Source organism: Sorex araneus, chromosome 2, assembly GCF_027595985.1.
Source record: "Sorex araneus isolate mSorAra2 chromosome 2, mSorAra2.pri, whole genome shotgun sequence".
Lineage (NCBI taxonomy): Eukaryota > Metazoa > Chordata > Mammalia > Eulipotyphla > Soricidae > Sorex > Sorex araneus.
This window is the reverse complement of record NC_073303.1, coordinates 152,043,886-152,063,451: the sequence shown is the minus strand read 5'-3', so window position 1 is coordinate 152,063,451 and position 19,566 is coordinate 152,043,886. Positions and strand designations below refer to the sequence as shown.

Here is a 19,566-nt window from a genome sequence, read left to right as displayed (position 1 = left end):
AAGCACCTGCTCTGCATGTGTTAAGACCCTGGGTTTCATTTCACTTTGGTGATGTTTAAGCATCACCAAAAACAAAAAACAAAATCCAAAATGAGCTGCCAATGAAATGTACTTTCACTGTCATCTTCATAGCAAAACAATCTTAGGTGATATGTTTAGACTCTGGTCTGCCTGCTCATTTTTAACTTATTATATAACATTAGTTCGAAGTCCAGCACTAGTATAGTACTTTTCTTGATAATTAATGTCCAAAAGATAACAAGGCAGGTGAAGCCACAAACTTCAGGAGGGGAGGAGTTGAGCAAAAACATTTATGGGGACTAAGGAAAGGTCTCTAGGAAGAGAAAATGGACCTGAGTCTTGGATAAGAAAAAACAGGCCAATAAACTGGAAAGAACTAAGTTCAAGTAACCAAATAAACGGTGGCCACAGTGACTAGAATTTAGTGATGAAATGAAAAGAATATACTGAGGAAAGATCATGCTGGATCTAAACAATTTGCTCAGAGTCTGTATTTTATTTCAAAAGCAATAACAAGGGACTGGAGATTATGAAAAAGACAATTATTCAAAATCTTTGGCAGATAAGGGAATAATAGAACATAGAAGCAAAGTCTGTCAAAATTTATAGCAGCAATTAGGAGAAGCAGGAAGGTAAGGTCCACATATGTAGTCTAGAATCGTTTTACTAATCATACTAAAAGACACAACATATGTATGATGTCCTTTCCAAAGTATAGTGACTAGAACAGAGTTGCTGAAACCATGAATAATGGAAAAAACAAGGATTTATACCCTGGAGAAGATTAAACTTCAAAAAAAAAACACTATATCTCTCCTAGCAACTAAGAAGTTGCAGAATCAAGTTTTGGCCTAACTTAAGAAAAATCTGGCAGCACCTGACAACAGATTAAGATCCTCTGAGAAGACCAGAACAATAGAACAGAGGGCATGCCTTACATGCAGCCGCCCAGAGTTTGATCCCTGACATCACATACGGTCCATGGAACTGCACCAGGCATGATTCCTGAGTGCACATCCAGGATTAAGCCCTGAGCACCACTACATGTTCCCCCTCCCCACAAAAGAAAAAAATACAAACCAATAATTTTTTTAAAAGATCCGCTGAGACTTTAGTGCCTTATTATGCTGAACGTCTGAATAACCCGAGGGGGTAGCAGAGATAGTTCATTTTAGATGCTGAGAGGGACTAGATCACCACTAGATGACTAAATCTCTATGGGAAAATGAGTCATTTAAAGAGCAGGAAGAGGTTGAGATTACAGAACAAGAGTATTTTCTGTCGGGAGCAGGCACAGTCTCCCCGCCTACTCCAGATGGAATCTCGGTGACCAAGAGCTTCCACAAGCAAGGCCCAGGTAATGCGGGTTCCAAGACAAAATCTCCAGGCTGCTTGGCGGCAGAGGACCCAGGCTGTCCCTCCCCAGATTGCCACCCACTCAGCAGCCCAGGTTCATGTGGAGTTCATGCCCAATTCAATCAGCTTAATTAGTGGCTGAACAAACAGAAGTACTCCTACATTATTAAAAAAAAAAAAGAGTTCTTTCTGTTTAAGGGATTTACTAGAGCATCTCAGAATCATCCGGAGGATCTGTTCACACATCACAACCCTCCATACTCAGCTTCCACTCCAGGGTTTTAATATGTTCCTATGCTAAGAGAGAGAGAGAGAGAGAGAGAGAGAGAGAGAGAGAGAGAGAGAGAGAGAGAGAGAGAGACAGAGAGACAGAGAGAGAGACAGAGAGACAGAGAGAGAGACAGAGAGAGAGAGAAAGAGAGAAAGAGAGAGAGAGAGAGAGAGAGAGAGTGTGTATGGCAGAGGGTGGTCCATGATTCTTAAGGTTGCAAATCACTCCATCAGAAGCTGGAGAAAAAGTTTAGTGTGCTGAAGCTCATGAATGGCATGCATAAGACCTTGGACTTAAACCCTAGCATTTTATGGCTTCCGAAGTCCTGCCACTGTGGCCCTGGTTCCCATAAGCCTGTCAGGTGTTGCCTCAGTGGCTCCCAGTACAGGGGCTGTTAGAAGCACAACATCACCAGGTGCAAACACTGAACCATCCAGCCTTCACTGCTGAGCGAGTATTATTGGGAAGGACGCCGTGATCCCTGAGCACTGTTTTGGAAATTGTCCCCATCCCACTGCACCCAAATCATGTCTTCAGAGTTCCATTAGAATTCACTTTCCCTCCCTCCTTATTGACATGGTCAAGTTTTCCTTGCTGTAATTTGTTAATGCCTTGAGGATCACTGGACATTTTAGGAACCAAATGAAATGTAGGAGTGAGGGGTTAACCAGTGTTTAAACTTCTCATCTGCCCACTAAGCTACTAATTCGTTAGGGAAGTAGTATCAAATGACTTTAATTCCTACTTCCTGAGGGGGCAGGGAGATAATAATACCGTTAGAATATGTCATTCTAATCTGAATCTTGATGGTAGTAAGAAAATAAATTAATGAGCCTAAGTGGGAGTATAGCGGGTAGGGCACATGTCTTGCATGTAGCAGACCCAGGTTCGATCCCCAGCATCCCATATGGTCCCCCGAGCCCGTAAGGAATGAGGGCAGAGCCAGGAGTAAACCCTGAGCACTGCCAGGTATGGCCCAAAAACAAAAACAAAAGAAATTAAGTTTAAAATGAACTAAGAACAGCATCAGACATTTTTCCACTTCTAGATTACAAAGCATTTGGGTTGATTTCAAAGGATATTCACACTCTTAATCATCTAAGCTATGGCTCACAAGCTTTTGAACACTCTTCGCCAATACCTGATTTAGTAGAGCAGTTTCTAAGAAAATTCATCAGTGAGAAGTCAAAGAATGATGTTGAGAAAGTGTGGTCTATGAATGAACGTCCAGTCCCAAGTGTGATTCAAACCCTGGAATTCATTTTTCTTTTCATTGTGTATAAAACTGGATAATATGAATAAAATAAACAAGTGTAAGATGGGTAAACAAGTGTAAGATGGGTGAACAAGTGTAAGATGAAAAATTGAAGGCAAGTAATACAGTGGATAAGACACTTGTCTTGCATGTGGAAGATCCCAGTCAGAATAGGTGCTACAAATGGTCCTTTAAACGCTGCAAGGAGTGATCCTTGAGCACAGAGCCAAAAGTTAAGCCCTGAGCACTACTGTGACCTGTGGCCTAACCCTGCTTCCCTGGCCCCCCAGTAGAGAACACCATCTGTGTCAATTAAGTATGCCTTTCATTCAAACACAAGTATGGGACACTTCTACAAACTCAGAGAATACCCATTTCCACAAAAGAAGATCACAACAACTTTACAAGACTAAATCCAAGCCAATTTGCCAATTTTTTTATTCGCTATCTCAGAATTATAATGGATTTTTGATATGTCAACTTGACCAGGCTATAATATACAGTTATGTAATGATAATAAGATTTTGCACTGCTTCCCCACCCCCCAAGAAATTCCTTCCCATTGCATCCAGCCTTTTATATTTCTTCTTTTGAGGGATTATTCCTGTGAATAAGACAGATTTCATTCCTATCACTATGCTGTTAAATGAAGCGTTAGAGGTTTTGGTGATATAACTAAGCCAAACAGTTGACTTTACAATGATATTTGGAGGGATCCCTTGGGATAGGAGATGTGTGCTGAAAGTAAATAAAGGACCAAACATGATGGCCTCTCAGTATCTGTGTTGCAAACCATAAGGCCTAAAAGTAGAGAGAAAGTAAGAAGGAAGTTGTCTGCCATAAAGGGATGGGGTGAGATGGGGTGGAGGTGGCTGGGGAAATATGGGGAAAATTGGTAGTGGAAAATGTACACTGGTGGAGGGATGGGTATTCGATCATTGCATGACCGAAACTCAATCAAGAAAGCTTTGTAACTGGTGATTTCATGGTGATTCCATATAATAAAAAAAAAAAAAATAAAATAAATTTTTAAAAATTTTAAAATCGGTTAACTTTGAGAAAGTGAGGTTGTCCTAGGGAAATAAGGGACTGACCTAATCAAGTAAACCCTTACAAAGATGGAGGATCTTCTGGACAAAATAAATTAAACACATGAAAGGATTCAACAAGAGAAATTTTGGTTGCTGGCTTTAAATATAGAAGATCCTTAAATATAGAAGTGTAACAAGGAACAGAAGAAACCACCAGGAGTTAAGAGAAGTCCTTACCAGACATCCAGCAAAGACACAGGGAGCTGTCTTGCCATCCCCTGTAACTGAGTCCTGCTAGGATCACCTGAGCTCAGAACAGAACCACAAACTGCTGAGGAGGACCCAGGATAGCCAAAGTCTTGTTTTATTTATTTATTTTTTGATTATTCTTTAAATTATTTTTTAATTGAATCACAGTGATATACACATTTACCAACTTGTTCATGATCGGACTTCAGTAATACAATGTTCCAACACCCTCCCTTCACCAGTGTACAAAGTCTTGTTTTAGCGGTGTAAGCCTGAGTGGAGAAAGCAGTCCATATCAAAACAAAAATGGTGACCTGCAAAACTGTGAATTGAAAGCAGTATTGTTTTAAGCCATAACATATGTGGTTATTTATTACTTGGCACTATAAAAATAACACAAGTGCCCTGCAATACCTGTGAATATTATGAACACACACACACATGTATATGTGTTGATAATGATAGAAATGGAAACTCTCAGTTGGAGAGTTCAGTTGAACTGAACTTTTAGAACAAAACACTGATAGTAAAAGCTTAAACTTTTAAGCTTTATATCACTACTATAAAATATTAATTAAAAACTGTGTAACTATGGTAATTAAGACTTAGAATTTGGTTGTTTGGAAAATATTTTCACAGAGACCATATATTATTGTGGAAAAAATACTAGGTTTTAGAGATAGATTAAAATTAAAGTCCTACCATAACACTGGCACTGAAAAAATATCCTAAATATGTCTTGCTTTCTCACTATTAAATGGTAAAACCAATACACTGTACAGAAACTATCTGGCATGTGATCAAACATATGTTAGGTTATTATACTAGTCATATTTGTATTGCTATCAGTTCCTTGAATGCATAAATCACATTTTACTCATTGGTGAATCAATAATGTTTAGCAGTCTCTGGCACATAATAAGCATCCAACTCTCTCTCTCTCTCTCTCTCTCTCTCTCTCTCTCTCTCTCTGTGTGTGTGTGTGTTTGTGTGTTGCAGAAGATCCAACGTAGGGCTTCACATGTGCAAGATAGGTGTTCTATTGCCGAGTTGCATGGCCTTCAATATATCTTTGTTAAGTAAGTCACGTACTATTTACATCTCAAACAATCCTGTGATCAAAGAATAGTGCCCCTATTTTATAGATATAAAACTCAGTAGCTAGAATTACTTTATTCAAGTCTTCTTAAACTAGAAAAACAGTGACGCATAGAAAAGTCTTTTAAAATTCAAGTCCTGTGCTCCTTCTGTTAGAGTAGGCAGTTAGTCAGACATGAGCAAGAGTGGGAGGTTTATGTAATCACAGGGGATTGCCCAGGGCTGTCCAGAACGCTGACACTGACAGGGAAACTGCCTAGAACCAAGACACCCTGGGGTGTGGAATCTTAAGGTCTAAGAACACAAAATAAAAAACAAAACAGGAAGCTTACAGATTGGTGCATCAGTGTGAAATGATAGGAACACCCAATACTGGGTACAAAGAAAAGCAATGGTCAGATCAAACCCGTTCAGTGGGGCTACCCAGTCTCAAGCTTGCCACACCTTACTGAAAGAAATTTCTCTCACTACTCTACCATTTGTCTCCTGAGTGAATGCATCTCCCTCAGAGAGAACAGGGACCAAGGAACAAGCTACCACATTTCCTGGAAACACTATCAAGGTATATAAAACTGCATCTCGTAGTAAATAATCTGCACATTTAAGTCTGAGAGCTTTGCAGAGAAAAACCAAGAATGACCAACCTTACTTAATATCTACTAAGAGGAGTTCTCTATGATGGAATTTCTTTTCTTCACATATAGCTACACTTGAAAATTAAAAAGCACAACATAATAAAAACTGGCTTCAACTACCTAAATTCACAAAGTACACAGGATCACTATCACAACAAATTTGTATTCCATAGAAGAATCATCTTTCAATTAACTTTTTCTGCAGAGGATCTGGGTATCTTTTTTTTAAATCACAAAAAAGGAGTGCAAAAAGGGAGGGGTGCAATATGCAAAATTCTTGAGGCTAGACTACATACTGTGATATAAAACAAATGTTCATGACAATGGAAATTATATATAAAGATTCTTTTCTGATCACAATGGTATAAAATTAAAAATCAATTATAAAAAGGATGCAAAAGTATTTCAGGTATGTGGAGACTAAACAAAATTCTACTACTAGAAATCAAAAGAGAAAAAAACCTGACCTGTAAATAAACAAAAAAATAGGAGATTTCAGAACTTTTGCAATGCAGCAAAAGCAATGGCAAGAGGAAAGTTTATAGCCATACAGGCCTACATCAAGATACAAATATCAATCAAACCTAACATTTGAATGAAAAGTGAGTAGAAGGAAGTAAATGTAAAAATCAGAGTGAAAAAAAAATATAACAATTAAAACCAATGAGAACAACAGCTGATTCTTTGAAATAAGAAAAATATTATAAATTATTAGCTAGGTTCACAAATAATGATTGAAAAAAAGAGAAAGCTCTAATAATCAGAAATGAAAGAGAACTAACAAATTTGATAAGTGAGGAGAAATGGAAAAATTATTAGAATCATACAACCTTCTAAAACTCAATCAGGAGGAAAAAGAAAACCAAAACAAAACAATTATGAAAAATGAAACTGAAAGAGTACTGTTGACCCAAAAACAAAACCCCAGGACTAAATGGTTTCAATGGTGAGTTTCTTTCCGTAAGCCTTCAAAGATGACTTAAAACTGATTCTCGAGGGGCTGGAGTGAGAGCACAGTGGGTAGGACATTTGCCTTGCACTCGGCCAACCCGTGTTCAATTTCCAGCATCCCATATCGTCCCCTGAGCACCACCAGGAGTAATTCCTGAGTGCATGAGCCAGGAGTAACCCCTCTGCATTGTTGGTGTGACCCAAAAAGCAAAAAATAAGTAAATAAGTAAACAAAACCAAAAAAAAAACTGATTCTTAAACTCTTTCAGAAAATTGCAAAAGACAGAATACTTCTAAACCCATTCTTTGTCTGAAATTACTCTAATAGCAAAAGTAGATAAGGACATCACACAGAAAAGTAAAACACAGATTTATACAACTACTGAACAAAATGCAAAAATCATGAATAAAGTCTTAGCAAAACAAATAAAAAGGGCATTATAGGGATCATACAGCAGTGCAAAGTGTAATTTATACCAAGCTCACTTCTACATAAATTATCAATCAATATAATAGAACACATCAACAAAAGGAAAGATAAAATTCATATTATACATATACATACAGAAAAAAACCTGACATTCCACATCCTTTTATCACAAAAACTCAATAAAAAGGAAACAGAGGGGGGAAACATAATAAAGTCATATATGACAAAACCAGAGCTAACATCATCATACTCAGCAGTGAAAAAAAAACAATGTTTTTTCTTTAAATCAGGTACAAGACAAGGATATTTAGTCTCACCACTATAAACACAGCATTTAAAGTCCTCCCCAGCAATTCAGCTAATAAAGTGAAAACAAATTTGAAAATGATTAAGTTCAGCATGACATGCCAATCACATATAAAGAGAATACCCTAAAGTTTCTACTAAAAAGAAAACTAGACATGAATATCACCAGATGTAGTCCTGGAGGCGGGCGAGGACCACCGGGAAGATCAGGCTGCCTCCAGCGCCACCATATGTGAGCAGTGCCACATCCCTGGGTCCTAGCATTAAACAAGCCTGACCGGCTTAGTATCATTACAAGAATGGCTGAGAGACCCTGAACACTTCTAGGGAAGCCCCCCCAAAAGATTTCTTTAATTAGAAAGAATAAATCAGAAAAGCCACAGCTACAAAATCAATACACAGAATAGACATCATTTGTACATGGAAACAACTAGAAGAAAACACAAAGAAAACAACTGCAGGGGCTGGAGAGATAGCACAGCGGGTAGGGCGTTTGCCTTGCACGAGGCCGACCCGGGTTCAAATCCCAGCATCCCATATGGTCCCCTGAGCACGGCCAGGGGTAATTCCTGAGTGCAGAGCCAGGAGTAACCCCTGTGCATCGCCAGGTGTGACCCAAAAAGCAAAAAAAAGAAAACAACTGCATTTACAATGTCATCACAGAATTAAGTACCTAAAAATAAACTTAAAAAGTGAAGGGAACTGCCCCCGGCTGCTACTTAAGCTCCTTAACGGCCACGATCCAGAGACACACAAAAGAATCTCCAAACCAAGCAACTTGCTGCAGAGATTTCTCCAGACTCTAATTATCTAAATTTTAGAATTCCAGGAGCACAAGGCTGCTCTTGTGGCCACTGGACATCTTCTCCTAATCATAACAAGCAACACAAAAGAGAGTGTGGGGGAGATTGTCTGCCACAGAGGCAGGGGGTAGGAAGAAGGGGTGAAACAGGGAGGGCGGATATGGATACGGGGACATTGTTGGTAGAATGTGTACTGGTGAAGGGTTGGGTGGTCGATCATTGTATAACTGAAACTCAAACAAAAAAACTTTGAACTATTTCACAGTGATTAAAAAATAATAATAATAAAGTAAAATTAATATTCTGAATATAAAAAAGTAATGCGGAGTTCATGCCCAATGCAATCAGCTTAATCAATGGATGAATAAATAGCAGTACCCCTACATTAAAATAAAAACTGAAGGAAAAGACCTATATATAAAAAATGTTAAGTCACTGGTAGCAAAATAAAGACATAAAGAAAGGGAAAAATATACTGTGTTCATAGACTGGAAGTGTCATTATTAGAATGGCTGTTTTACCAAAGCAATGTTCAGATACAGGGGAAACAATCCTGATAAAAATCCCAAAGGCATTTTTTTAAGGAAACAGTGTAATTATTGCTTAATTTATATGGAACCATGAAAAATAGAATCAAAGAGGAATTCTGAGAAAAAAGAAGTGGAGTTATCATATTCCCCAACTTCAAGCTACACTATCAGCACTGTAGCACTGTCATCCCGTTGCTCATCTATTTGCTGGAGCGGGCACCAGTAACATCTCCATTGTGAGACTTGTTACAGTTTTTGGCATATCGAATTCGCCACAGGTAGCTTGCCAGGCTCTGCCATGCGGCGGAATACTCTTGGTAGCTTGCCAGGTTCTCCAGGAGGGACAGAGGAATTGAACCCAGGTTGGTGGTGTGCAAGGCAAATGCCCTACCCGCTGTGCTATCAATCCAGTCCAGAGTGATAGCACAGTCTGAACTACAAACTATATTATAAACTAGTAGTAATCAAAACAGCTTGTTATCAAAAGAAATAAGAGACACATAGACCAACAGGATAGTAATAAGCTTAGAGAAAGAAAGCCATACAAATGCAGTAAATATTCAAAAAAAAAAAAAAGAACATAAGAGCAAACAGTGGAGAAAGGAAAAAATCTCTCCCATAAATGGTATTGGGAAACTGGATGGTCACATACAAAAGAATAAAATCAAAACACTGTCTTCTACCATCTCGATGTCGCACTGTCATCCCATTGTTCATCGATTTGCTTGAGCGGGCACCAGTAATATCTCCATTGTGGGACTTGTTGTTACTGTTTTTGGCATATAGAATACTCCACAGGGAGCTTGCCAGGCTCTGCCGTTTGGGCCGAATACTGTTGGTAGCTTGCCAGGCTCTCAGAGAGGGACAAAGGAATCGAACCTAGGTTGGCCGTGTGCAAGGCATACACCCTACCCGCTGTGCTTATAAAAATAAATAAATGTTAAAGACTTGGAAGTCAGACCTGAAACCCTAAAGCACATAGAAGAAAATATGTTTATGTGCTCAACAATGATAGCCTCAGGAATGTCCTTGGAACTCCACTCCAAATGTATGAAAACACAAGTAAAATTAAACAAATGGAAACAAATCAAACTGAAAGGTTTCTGCACTGTGAAAGAAACTATCACTACAATGAAAATCTAGACATTTGAGTGAAAGAGATAAAATATTCTCATACATATAACAAAACTCATCCAACTCAGTAACACTAAAAATTCCAATTAAAAATATGCAAAAGAGCTAAACAAACTAAAACAAGACATACAGATATCCAACAGACACAAGGAAAAAAATCCCATTATCAACAATTATGTGTGAAATGAAAATCAAAGACCACAATGGGGCATCACCTCATGCATGTGAAAATGGCATAAATCAAACTGGCCAGAAACTGAGGAGAAAAGTTCGCATCAACTCTTCATAGGAATGTCAGCTGGTCCAACCCCTATGAAAACCAGGCTACAGACTTTTCAATAAATGAAAAATAGAATATATTATATAGCAATCCCACTCATGGGCATCTTTTTTGAAGAATGTTAATTCATTAAGATATGCATGCCAGTATTCATTGCATAAATATTACAATAACCACACTTTGGAAACAATCCACATGGGCAGTGACAGATGAGAGAATTGGTATTAGATATATAGATATAAAATAGAATGCTACTCAGCTATCAAAAAAAAAAGAAAGAACAGAATAGGAGAGGATTAAACTAAACAAAGTGAGTCAGAAGAAGATAAATATTACATGATTTCAATCATATGTGGGATATAAAGATCCAAAGCATAGACAGAGACCAAACCGAAACAAAACAGATTCTGATTCTGAATTTACAAGACTTGGGGCGAAGGGTTGGGATCATAGGATAGAGTCGAGTGGGAAACTATGGAGGTTGCAGGAATATTGGCACTTTGGTGGTGGATATGGTATGGCAGCATACATTTGAAGAGTTATGAACCTTACTCCTAAAATAAAATACAATGTTGAGGGCTAAAGGGATAGTACAGCAGGTAGGGTGCTTGCCCTGCACAAGGCCATCCCAGGTTCAATTCCAGAATCCTCTATGGTCCCCCTTGAACAGTCATGAGTCTTTCCTGAATTCAGAGTTAGAAGGAACCTCTGAGCACAGCCAGGTGTGACCCAAAAAGCTAAATAAATGAAATATTGAAAAGCAACATGACCTCAATTTTTCAAAGTATAGGTGCAAAATAGTGACAATACTAAATGTCTGAAGAAAGAAATAGATCATGGAGGTAGCTAAAGTCCACATAAAAACCTGTGTATCACTGTAGCAGTTTCACTTAAATATACCCAAACTGGAAACAATGAAAATATTCACAATAGATGAACACTGTGATACACCCATAGTACTTAATACTGCTCAGTTGTGAAGGAGGAGAAAGAGCTCTTGATACAAGCAACAATCTCAGGGGTACAGCTCCGAATAAAAAAAAAAAAATCTCAAAGGGTTATATACTTACATAACATTGCAAAATGACAAAATTCTGGATATGGAATAGAAATAGCATTTTCCAGGTTAGGGATAGCAAGTAGCATAACTAACTGGATATAGCATGAGGGCAATCTTTAATGAAACAGTTCTGTATTTGACTGTGATGGCAATTATATACATATATGCATACTGCTATTGTCAAATAATTGGTCTTGATACTGTACTAGAATTACATAAGAAGAAACCACTGGCGAGAAAGAAGTGAAAGTACATACCATCTCTTTTTTCTACTTCTGTAACTGTGTGAGTCTACTATTATTTCAAAAAATGAAAGTGGTGCAAAAGGTAAAAACAAATGTCTGAAACTTGTGGTAGAATTTTCTACTTCCTCCATAACAAAATAATATTTTCTGATTCTAATGGATAAAAAGGTTAGCACTACTCATATTTTTACCTGGTACTTTGAAAATACAGAAAAAAAAACACACATGAAATTTAAATTCTGTTTTTATCTTAGGTACTGGTATTCCTTTTCCATCCATCTTTATTCTACCTACTGGCCTTATCTCATATATTGAGTTTATTAGTTTACCTTTCAGTGACCTATACTATATTCCAAAATTATTACTCTCCCATATCTTGTTTTTCATTCCCATGGAACTGTACATTCCCTCAGAAAAATTTCAACAAGGAACTATAATCAACAATTAGATGATCTGATTCTAGTTACTCAGTGCAGATGACTGAATGATTAGACCCCTGCTGAAAGGTACACTAAATAAAAAGTTCCTAATTCCCAATTAATATCAAATTAAGAAAAGATACAATGTACAAAAGATTTCAGAGCAAATAAACCTTTAAAATTCTGACAGTCTACTCTAAATCATCTCTCCCCACACATCACCGCTCAAGAATACCTTGTACAATACCCCTAGCCAGTTTCTGCAACTTCATATTGCACTTCATTAAATAAACACCCAAGGAACAAAACTAACATTTGCAAAGCACTCTGGTTTTCAGGGAACTTGTTCACAAAGGATCTCATTTGATACTCATTAGGCAGTAGAATGCATAAATGAAGAGCTCTATTTTCATCCCCATTTTAGAGAAGAGGTAACTTAGAGAAGCAGCTTCTCAAGATCATATAAGCGAATACTTGAATTGCAGAATAAGAAAAATAACTTGGATATCCTGAGTCCTAATCCTAAGCAATGTCAAGGTATTCCATCAAACTAAATACCCCATCTTCTATCCAGTAAGAGACATTACATAACACTGAGCACTACAAGAATAGATGGTAAATAGTCAATGCAATTTAACTTTTCTTGTTTCATCTAAAGCAGAGGATCTGAAAGTGTGGTGTAATCCTGAGATCAGTAATATGTATGGTGATTCTAAATAGAGCTTTCAAAATAGAAAATCAGAGTGCAATTGCATGTGGTTGAAGAAATCATCTGGCACAGAGAGGGAGGCAGAGGGCAGGAGGGAGAGACATGGAGAGAAGGAAAGGGAGGGTGGTAGGGAAGTGAGGGAGGGAGAAGAAAAGGAAGGAAGGAAGGAAGGAAGGAAGGAAGGAAGGAAGGAAGGAAGGAAGGAAGGAAGGAAGGAAGGAAGGAAGGAAGGAAGGAAGGAAGGAAGGGAGGGAGGGAAGGAGGGAGGGAGGGAGGGAGGGAGGGAGGGAGGGAGGGAAAGAGGATGTTTACTTCAGCTCACTTTACAGCTTTATGCAATTCACCAATTAATTTGTGGAACAGGGCAGGATTATGCTGCTCTAATAAAGTAGAATTCAAATAGATTTAACTGGATCCCTATGCCCCCCCACACCCCATACTGGTCACAGAAAAGCATACTGAAGGTTAATAAGCACAGAAAATCTCAATGAATCATCTATGATGACCTGATTTTTAATCTCCCAATTCTCCTTCAATCTATTCTTCCCAGAGGGGCATTGCACAGACTTACCAGCCCTTGTTCAAAGTGTAAGGTTAAAAAAGAGAGTGGAATGCTGGAAAAGTAACATCAAAGAATACTTTTTATGGCAGCAAACAGAAATGCAGAGTAGATGATCCCAGGAGACTCAGATGACCCCATTTATTCCCAAAGATATGTCCTTAGGCCTTAAGTTCAAGAACACACAGTATACAAACTAAACAACAAAGGATGGCAAGTAGGCAATGGAGAAAAACATACAAGATAAAATATGAAATCTTTAATCTGCTAAACATTACATGAACTTTTATTATTAAGGGCCTCCTTTTTGATTCAAAGGAGTTTCTAGCTTCATTTTGTTTCCTTTCCAATGGCCTAGGGTGCTGTAAGGAAAAGAGGAAAGGGCAGTTTTTATGGAAGACTTACCAACACGATACTTTAGTTCTATGGTTGTTTCACCTTCTCTGGCTAATTCTGTTACTTCACAAGTGTAGTTTCCCACAACGGCCTCTTTCCTATCCAACGTCAAAGAGGCAATCCCATTCAGCAGATCTGGTTGTGAGATTTTTGCACTCTGAAATCCAGTGTAGGTATCAGTCTTCTGGTTAGATCCATCAAAACTCAAAACGTGTTTTCCTTTATATTTCCATTTTACATATATCTCAACAATGTCCTTTGGCTCCAGATTAGTAACAATGCAAGGGATGACAACAGTTTCATTACAAATGGTATACTCTATTGATTTTGTTGTATTAAATATCAGCTGACCTGAACCTGAAAAAAAGAGAAAAATATTTCATTAAGGAAATTTGTAAGATTTTACATATGTTACAAATCTTTATAAGCTACAGGCCAGAGCTTTGATTAAGTTGGCAATGCAACTATAAGTAAAACTGGCAAGTGAAAAAGAGAAGTAAATTACTTTAATACTAACCTCTACAGCTAATAAACAATGAAACTTTTCCTTATTCATCCTCAATACAAAAAGTATACAGTGCTAAGCATCTTGGGAATAAATTCAGCAACCTTGCTGAAACATGAAGGTTTAGGATCTGGCTTTGAAAGCTTTGAAGTAATTACCTTTATATTAAATTTATACAAAATTCATACTGTTCGTGTCATGGGAAATGCTGAACAAGAAATCAAACCCAGTATCCTATTTAGACTATCCCTCCATACATTTTCCCCTAAGAGAAGTTACTAAACCGAATAAAATTTACCTCTACCTTTATGTTGCATTACTAAAGTAGATGCTGGTTCTACTGTGCCTTAATATATAACTAAATCCAATGAATCACATCACATCTTTCCATTAGAATGGAACATCTAAGAATACTAAGGAAAAAAAAAAACAGGCTCTGGGGCTATCTCCCCAGAAAGTGCAGTCAGTAATACATTTCATATGCAAGAATAATGAATGATTATATATACAATGGAAAGGTATTATCCACACCCACATTTTTCTGAAACTACAGTACAACAATGTCCAAATTTTAATGTTCCAAATTTCAAAGAATTAAAGGTATTTCTTTCTCCTAGAATCATCAAGCCACTTAAAATAAACCTAAGTAATCAGAGGCAACAATGATCAGTTTTTGTTGATAGTAGGATACATTCTATCAACTCCCCTAAGGTTGGAAAAGTAACTGCAACCACTCATCTATTAGTTAAAATGGGCATGAATGTGAAAAATACTGTAGTTGTGTTCCATTTTCTCCAATCAACAATCAACTTTCTATGCTGATATTAATCACCTAAGCTAGTTGGCTTTTCATTTAAAAAATCTAGACAATAGATTTATTATTATATATTAAAATAATATTTTATTAATATAATAAAAAGTTAAATATCAACTCTAAGATTTCTTCTATATAAACTGGAAATTAAATTCCTCAGGGGCAGAGGATGCTATTACTCTAGGGACATAATTGTTATTCAGTAAATCACCACTGAATTGAATGCTAGGACAGTTTGCAGGATTTGAGCTGGACAACATTTAGAAAGCCTAAGTACTAATTCTGTCCGTTACTTTTCAGTATGCAACCTTAAGCAATTCCCTTAGCTTTTCTAAACGTTGGTTTACTCTCTCTAAGAGGATCAAAACTGAAGACTGGGCAACTTCATGGAACTGTGGTGAGCATCAAAAGAAAAAAATATATAAAGGCAAATGCTTTCTCATTCTATGCTATAAATTGGCAGGGTGATACTATTAAGAACTAGATAATGTATAATTTTAATGATCTGTATCTACTTTGCCTGGCAGGCCCAAATTACTCTATTTCTGTGAAATTGCTTGCAGCTAACCAAATTTTACTCTTCCCAGTCTCTACATTTCTAACCATCCAAATATTAGGAAGCCCTGGGCAAAACCTGGATTTCCAGTTGCATTCTTCAAAATCTTGGGGATATGAAGTATTTCCCCTGAGAAAAAAAGTACTGAATAGGTACAAAGACAAAAAAAAAAAAACCACATACTACAATGCTGGACTTAAGAAATTAGAAATATCATGAATGATTTCAAAATGGAAAAAGATTATTAGATGCTCTTTGTATGTAGTAGACATTGTCTCACAGAAGCTTTGGGAATATCTAATTCTACAAGGGCCTGTGGTTTCTTGTATATTTTATAATTTCATAAGTTACAGAAAAATGGATGATAATACAAATTATTCTTGTCCACAGAAATACAAAAGAGGTTTGTTCTCCAATTGATTCCTACCAGGTAGAAGAGAGGATTTCAAAAACTTTACATTTTATTGCCCTGAGGATACTAACCAATTCTATATACATTAGGAAATTCATTTCAGTATTCCTTACTGCCTACAATGAGTCTATTCTTATTTTCCTTTAAAATCAAGGTTTTACCAACTTGCTGGTTTGCTTGCTAATGAATGAAATCTTTTAAACATGTTCATTTTATAATTGAGTCAAAAATCTTACCTTGTAAAAATCATGTCTTAAAATACACACATATATATATACATACATATATATATGGGGCCAGAGAGATATTACATGGGTTAAGGCACCTGTCTAGCATATGGCTAACCCCAGTTCAATTCATGCACTGCAGATGCACTGAGCACTGCCAAAAGTAAGTTCTAGCACTAGCGCTGCTGAGTGTCGCCTCAACTCTCACAAATAGAGTTGGAAAGTGACTCCCATCACTGTTAACAACTTTAACTTTATTCTCTATAAACATTTACTAAAAACTACTAATTAGCAAAATCATCTGATTTGGATTTTCTCTTTTGCACACTGACATCTATTAAGAGAGTAAAGTGAATTAAAGATTAACATATAGAGAACAAGCAAAGGAATACAGATAATAACATGAATAAAGAAATCCTGAGTCTAATAATCAATACAGATCTACAGTAGTCTAAATCAGGTAGGAATAGAAAAATATGGTTATGTTAAGAGTTAAATCAACAAATCAAATGAAAAAATTATTTATGTCAAAAATATTGACCCTAACAATTTCTATGAATATAAAATACTGACTTAAAGCATTTTATACCACAGTCCTGAAAGCAGCTACACATAGCATAACAAATTCCACTCAGAAATTTTAAAATGCAACAGGTATTACCTGATCTGAAACACTGCAATAGGATGTGGGGAAACAATGATGAAAAATGGAGAAGTTATTCTGGAAGCCTCTAACTCTCATTTTGCGGGGTGATGCCAACTTTGGGGGAGGGGTGGGACATACCCAATAGCTCTCAAGGGCAACTCCCCGTCCTGTGCTAGGATAGCTCTGTGTGGTGCTCAAGAGATCATCTGGTATCAGGGATCATACCAGGGCCAGCCCCATAAAAGGCCTTATTCCTGTACTATCTCTCCAGCCCTCTACTTTTTCTTACTGTATGAACTAAACACAAAAAGAATGTGCAGCAGAGTAATCAGTCCGATAGATGTCAGAGCAATTTTTCACTGCTACATAATAAAAGAGTACTAACAGTCCCACCCATCCAGAACTTCGATCTTAACTTTTTCATAAATTCCATTTAAATGTTCTCTCCTAGGACCAGAGAGAGTACAGTGGATAAGGCACTTGCCTGACACACTGCCAAGCCAGGTTCAACCCATGGCATCTCATATAGTCCTCAGAACATAGCCCGGAATGATTTCTGAGCGCAGAGCTGGGGACAATCTTAAGCAACAAGGGGTGTGGTCCCAAACCAACAAAAAAATCTCCCCTTTGTAAGAGCTCTTATGTGACTACACTTCTGCAATTTTATTGTATCACTTGTATCACTTGTCACTGGTCATCCTGTTGATCTTCAATTTGCTCGAGTGGGCACCAGCAACATCTCCATTCATCCCTGTTGCGTGTGAGTGTAGCCCAATGGTATCTGCTCATTCCAGGAACACGAAGAGCCTCAAACAGTTCATTCAGGGTTTTGACGAATAAGTCTGACCATCTTGTAGGTGGGCAGCGACATGGTCTTTTGACATCCTGTGGAATCCAGTCAGTAACAGCTCTAGTCCAGTGGTCGTCTCTGAATCGAATTATGTATCCGGCCCATCTAATTTTTGACACCCTGGCAAATAGACAGCATCCCTGATTCTTGACCGTTGATGGAGGTCAGAACTCTGGATTCCTTCTCTCACTTGAGTGAAACATGATACTCCAAGCATAGCTCTTTCCATTCCTCTTTGAGATACCCGAATAGCGTTCTCATCCTGTTTTCATAGGATGTATGTTAGTGCAAGAAGAACGGTGGAGCAGAAAAGATGTACCCAGACCTGGAGGTTCTTCGTCCTCTTAACCACTTCTTTGACGCTCTTGAAGGCGTTCCACTCTGCTCTCTTCCTCCTGTGCAGTTCTGGTGCAAGCCGGTCCTCATGTTGAGTTCACGACCCAGGTACACATAGCTGCTGCATTCAGAGATGTTCATTCCACTGAGCAAATGGAACATCAGGGACTAGTTCGTTTTTGTCTGTTTGTTTTTGTTTTTGGGTCAAACCCAGCGATGCACAGGGGTTACTCCTGGCTCATGCACTCAGGAATTATTCCTGGCCATGCTCAGGGGACCATACTGGATGGTAGGAATTAAACCCGAGTCGGCCGCATGCAAGGCAAATGCCCTACCCGCTGTGCTATCACTCCAGCCCCAGGACTAGTTTGTTTTTCATGAACATTGTTTTGGTGACATTCAGCTGCAGTTCAACCTTTCCACACTCTTGGTCAAAGTCAGCCAGCATTTGTGCCAATTGGCTAATGTTTGGTGTTATGAGAACGATGTCATCAGTGAAGTGGAGATGTTGTAGTTGCCGACCAACTATCTTCACTCGCATTCCTTCCCATTCCAGTCATCACATGATGTTCTTGAGGGTGGCACTGAAGAGTTTCGGTGAAATGGTATCACCCTGCCAAACCCCTCTTTATGTCGATGATCACTTCCTTGTAGAATGGTGAGATCCTGGTGATGAATCCGTAATACAGCTCATGGAGGATCTTGATGTACTTTATTCTATACTCCCCAAAGATCTCTTTGCCTTAATTCTAATTGAGAACTTCAGCTCAGGAGTCAGAGGCTTCCAATAGTCCCTATTTGTACTTTTAAAAGCTATGCAAACCTCCTCCACCCTCAGTTCCTCTTTTTCAGAATTCATCTCAGAATGTCTCCCTTTCTGTCCCAATACCCACCAATCTCAAAGACTTTCCCCGTTATAAATTCAATTTCTGAAAATGTCTCCATTCACATGGGCTTGTTTTCATCCTTGGTTTTTATTCTTTGGTTTGTTTTCATCTTTGGTTTTTATTCTGCTTCATGTAGGGGCCACAGGAAGCTGTGCTCAAGGCTCAGTGTACTCCTGACTCAGGGATTGACCCTGGTGGTGCTTGGAAACCCATCGATATTGCTAGGGATCTAACCAGGCTAGACCACATGCACCTCTCTCTCTCTGGCCCTCATATAGGGTGGTTTGGTATTTTTGTTGTTGTTGGGTTTTTTTCTTTTGGAAAAGTATTTTTAAATGCTATTCCGCCCTGGCATCCTAATGGAAAAAATCAAAATGTAAAAATCAAGATGCATTTCTTCACTCCTATTCAGTAATTATATCTCTGCCCTCTGACCCCATCTCTCTCTCACCTAATTATATATCTCACATTAGCTCTTGTCAAAGTCACCAACAATCCCTGATGTAAAGTGATGTGCGTGCTTCACTCTGTCTTCCCTCCTCTAGGGTAGGTCTATAGTTCTTGAGCGAAGGGCCAGCTTATTTCTGCTCTCATC

At 38.1% G+C, this 19,566-nt stretch overlaps 1 protein-coding gene across 2 annotated transcripts in view; it reads right to left on the bottom strand.

Annotated features, from left to right (window-relative positions):
* CD47 (CD47 molecule) overlaps positions 1-19,566 on the bottom strand; it is an 86,993-nt gene that overhangs the window by 57,103 nt on the left and 10,324 nt on the right. For both annotated transcript variants that reach the window (XM_055125340.1, XM_055125341.1), the window contains exon 2: positions 13,748-14,095. In XM_055125340.1, the coding sequence (XP_054981315.1) occupies positions 13,748-14,095 (348 nt within the window). The remainder of the gene's footprint in view (positions 1-13,747; positions 14,096-19,566) is intronic.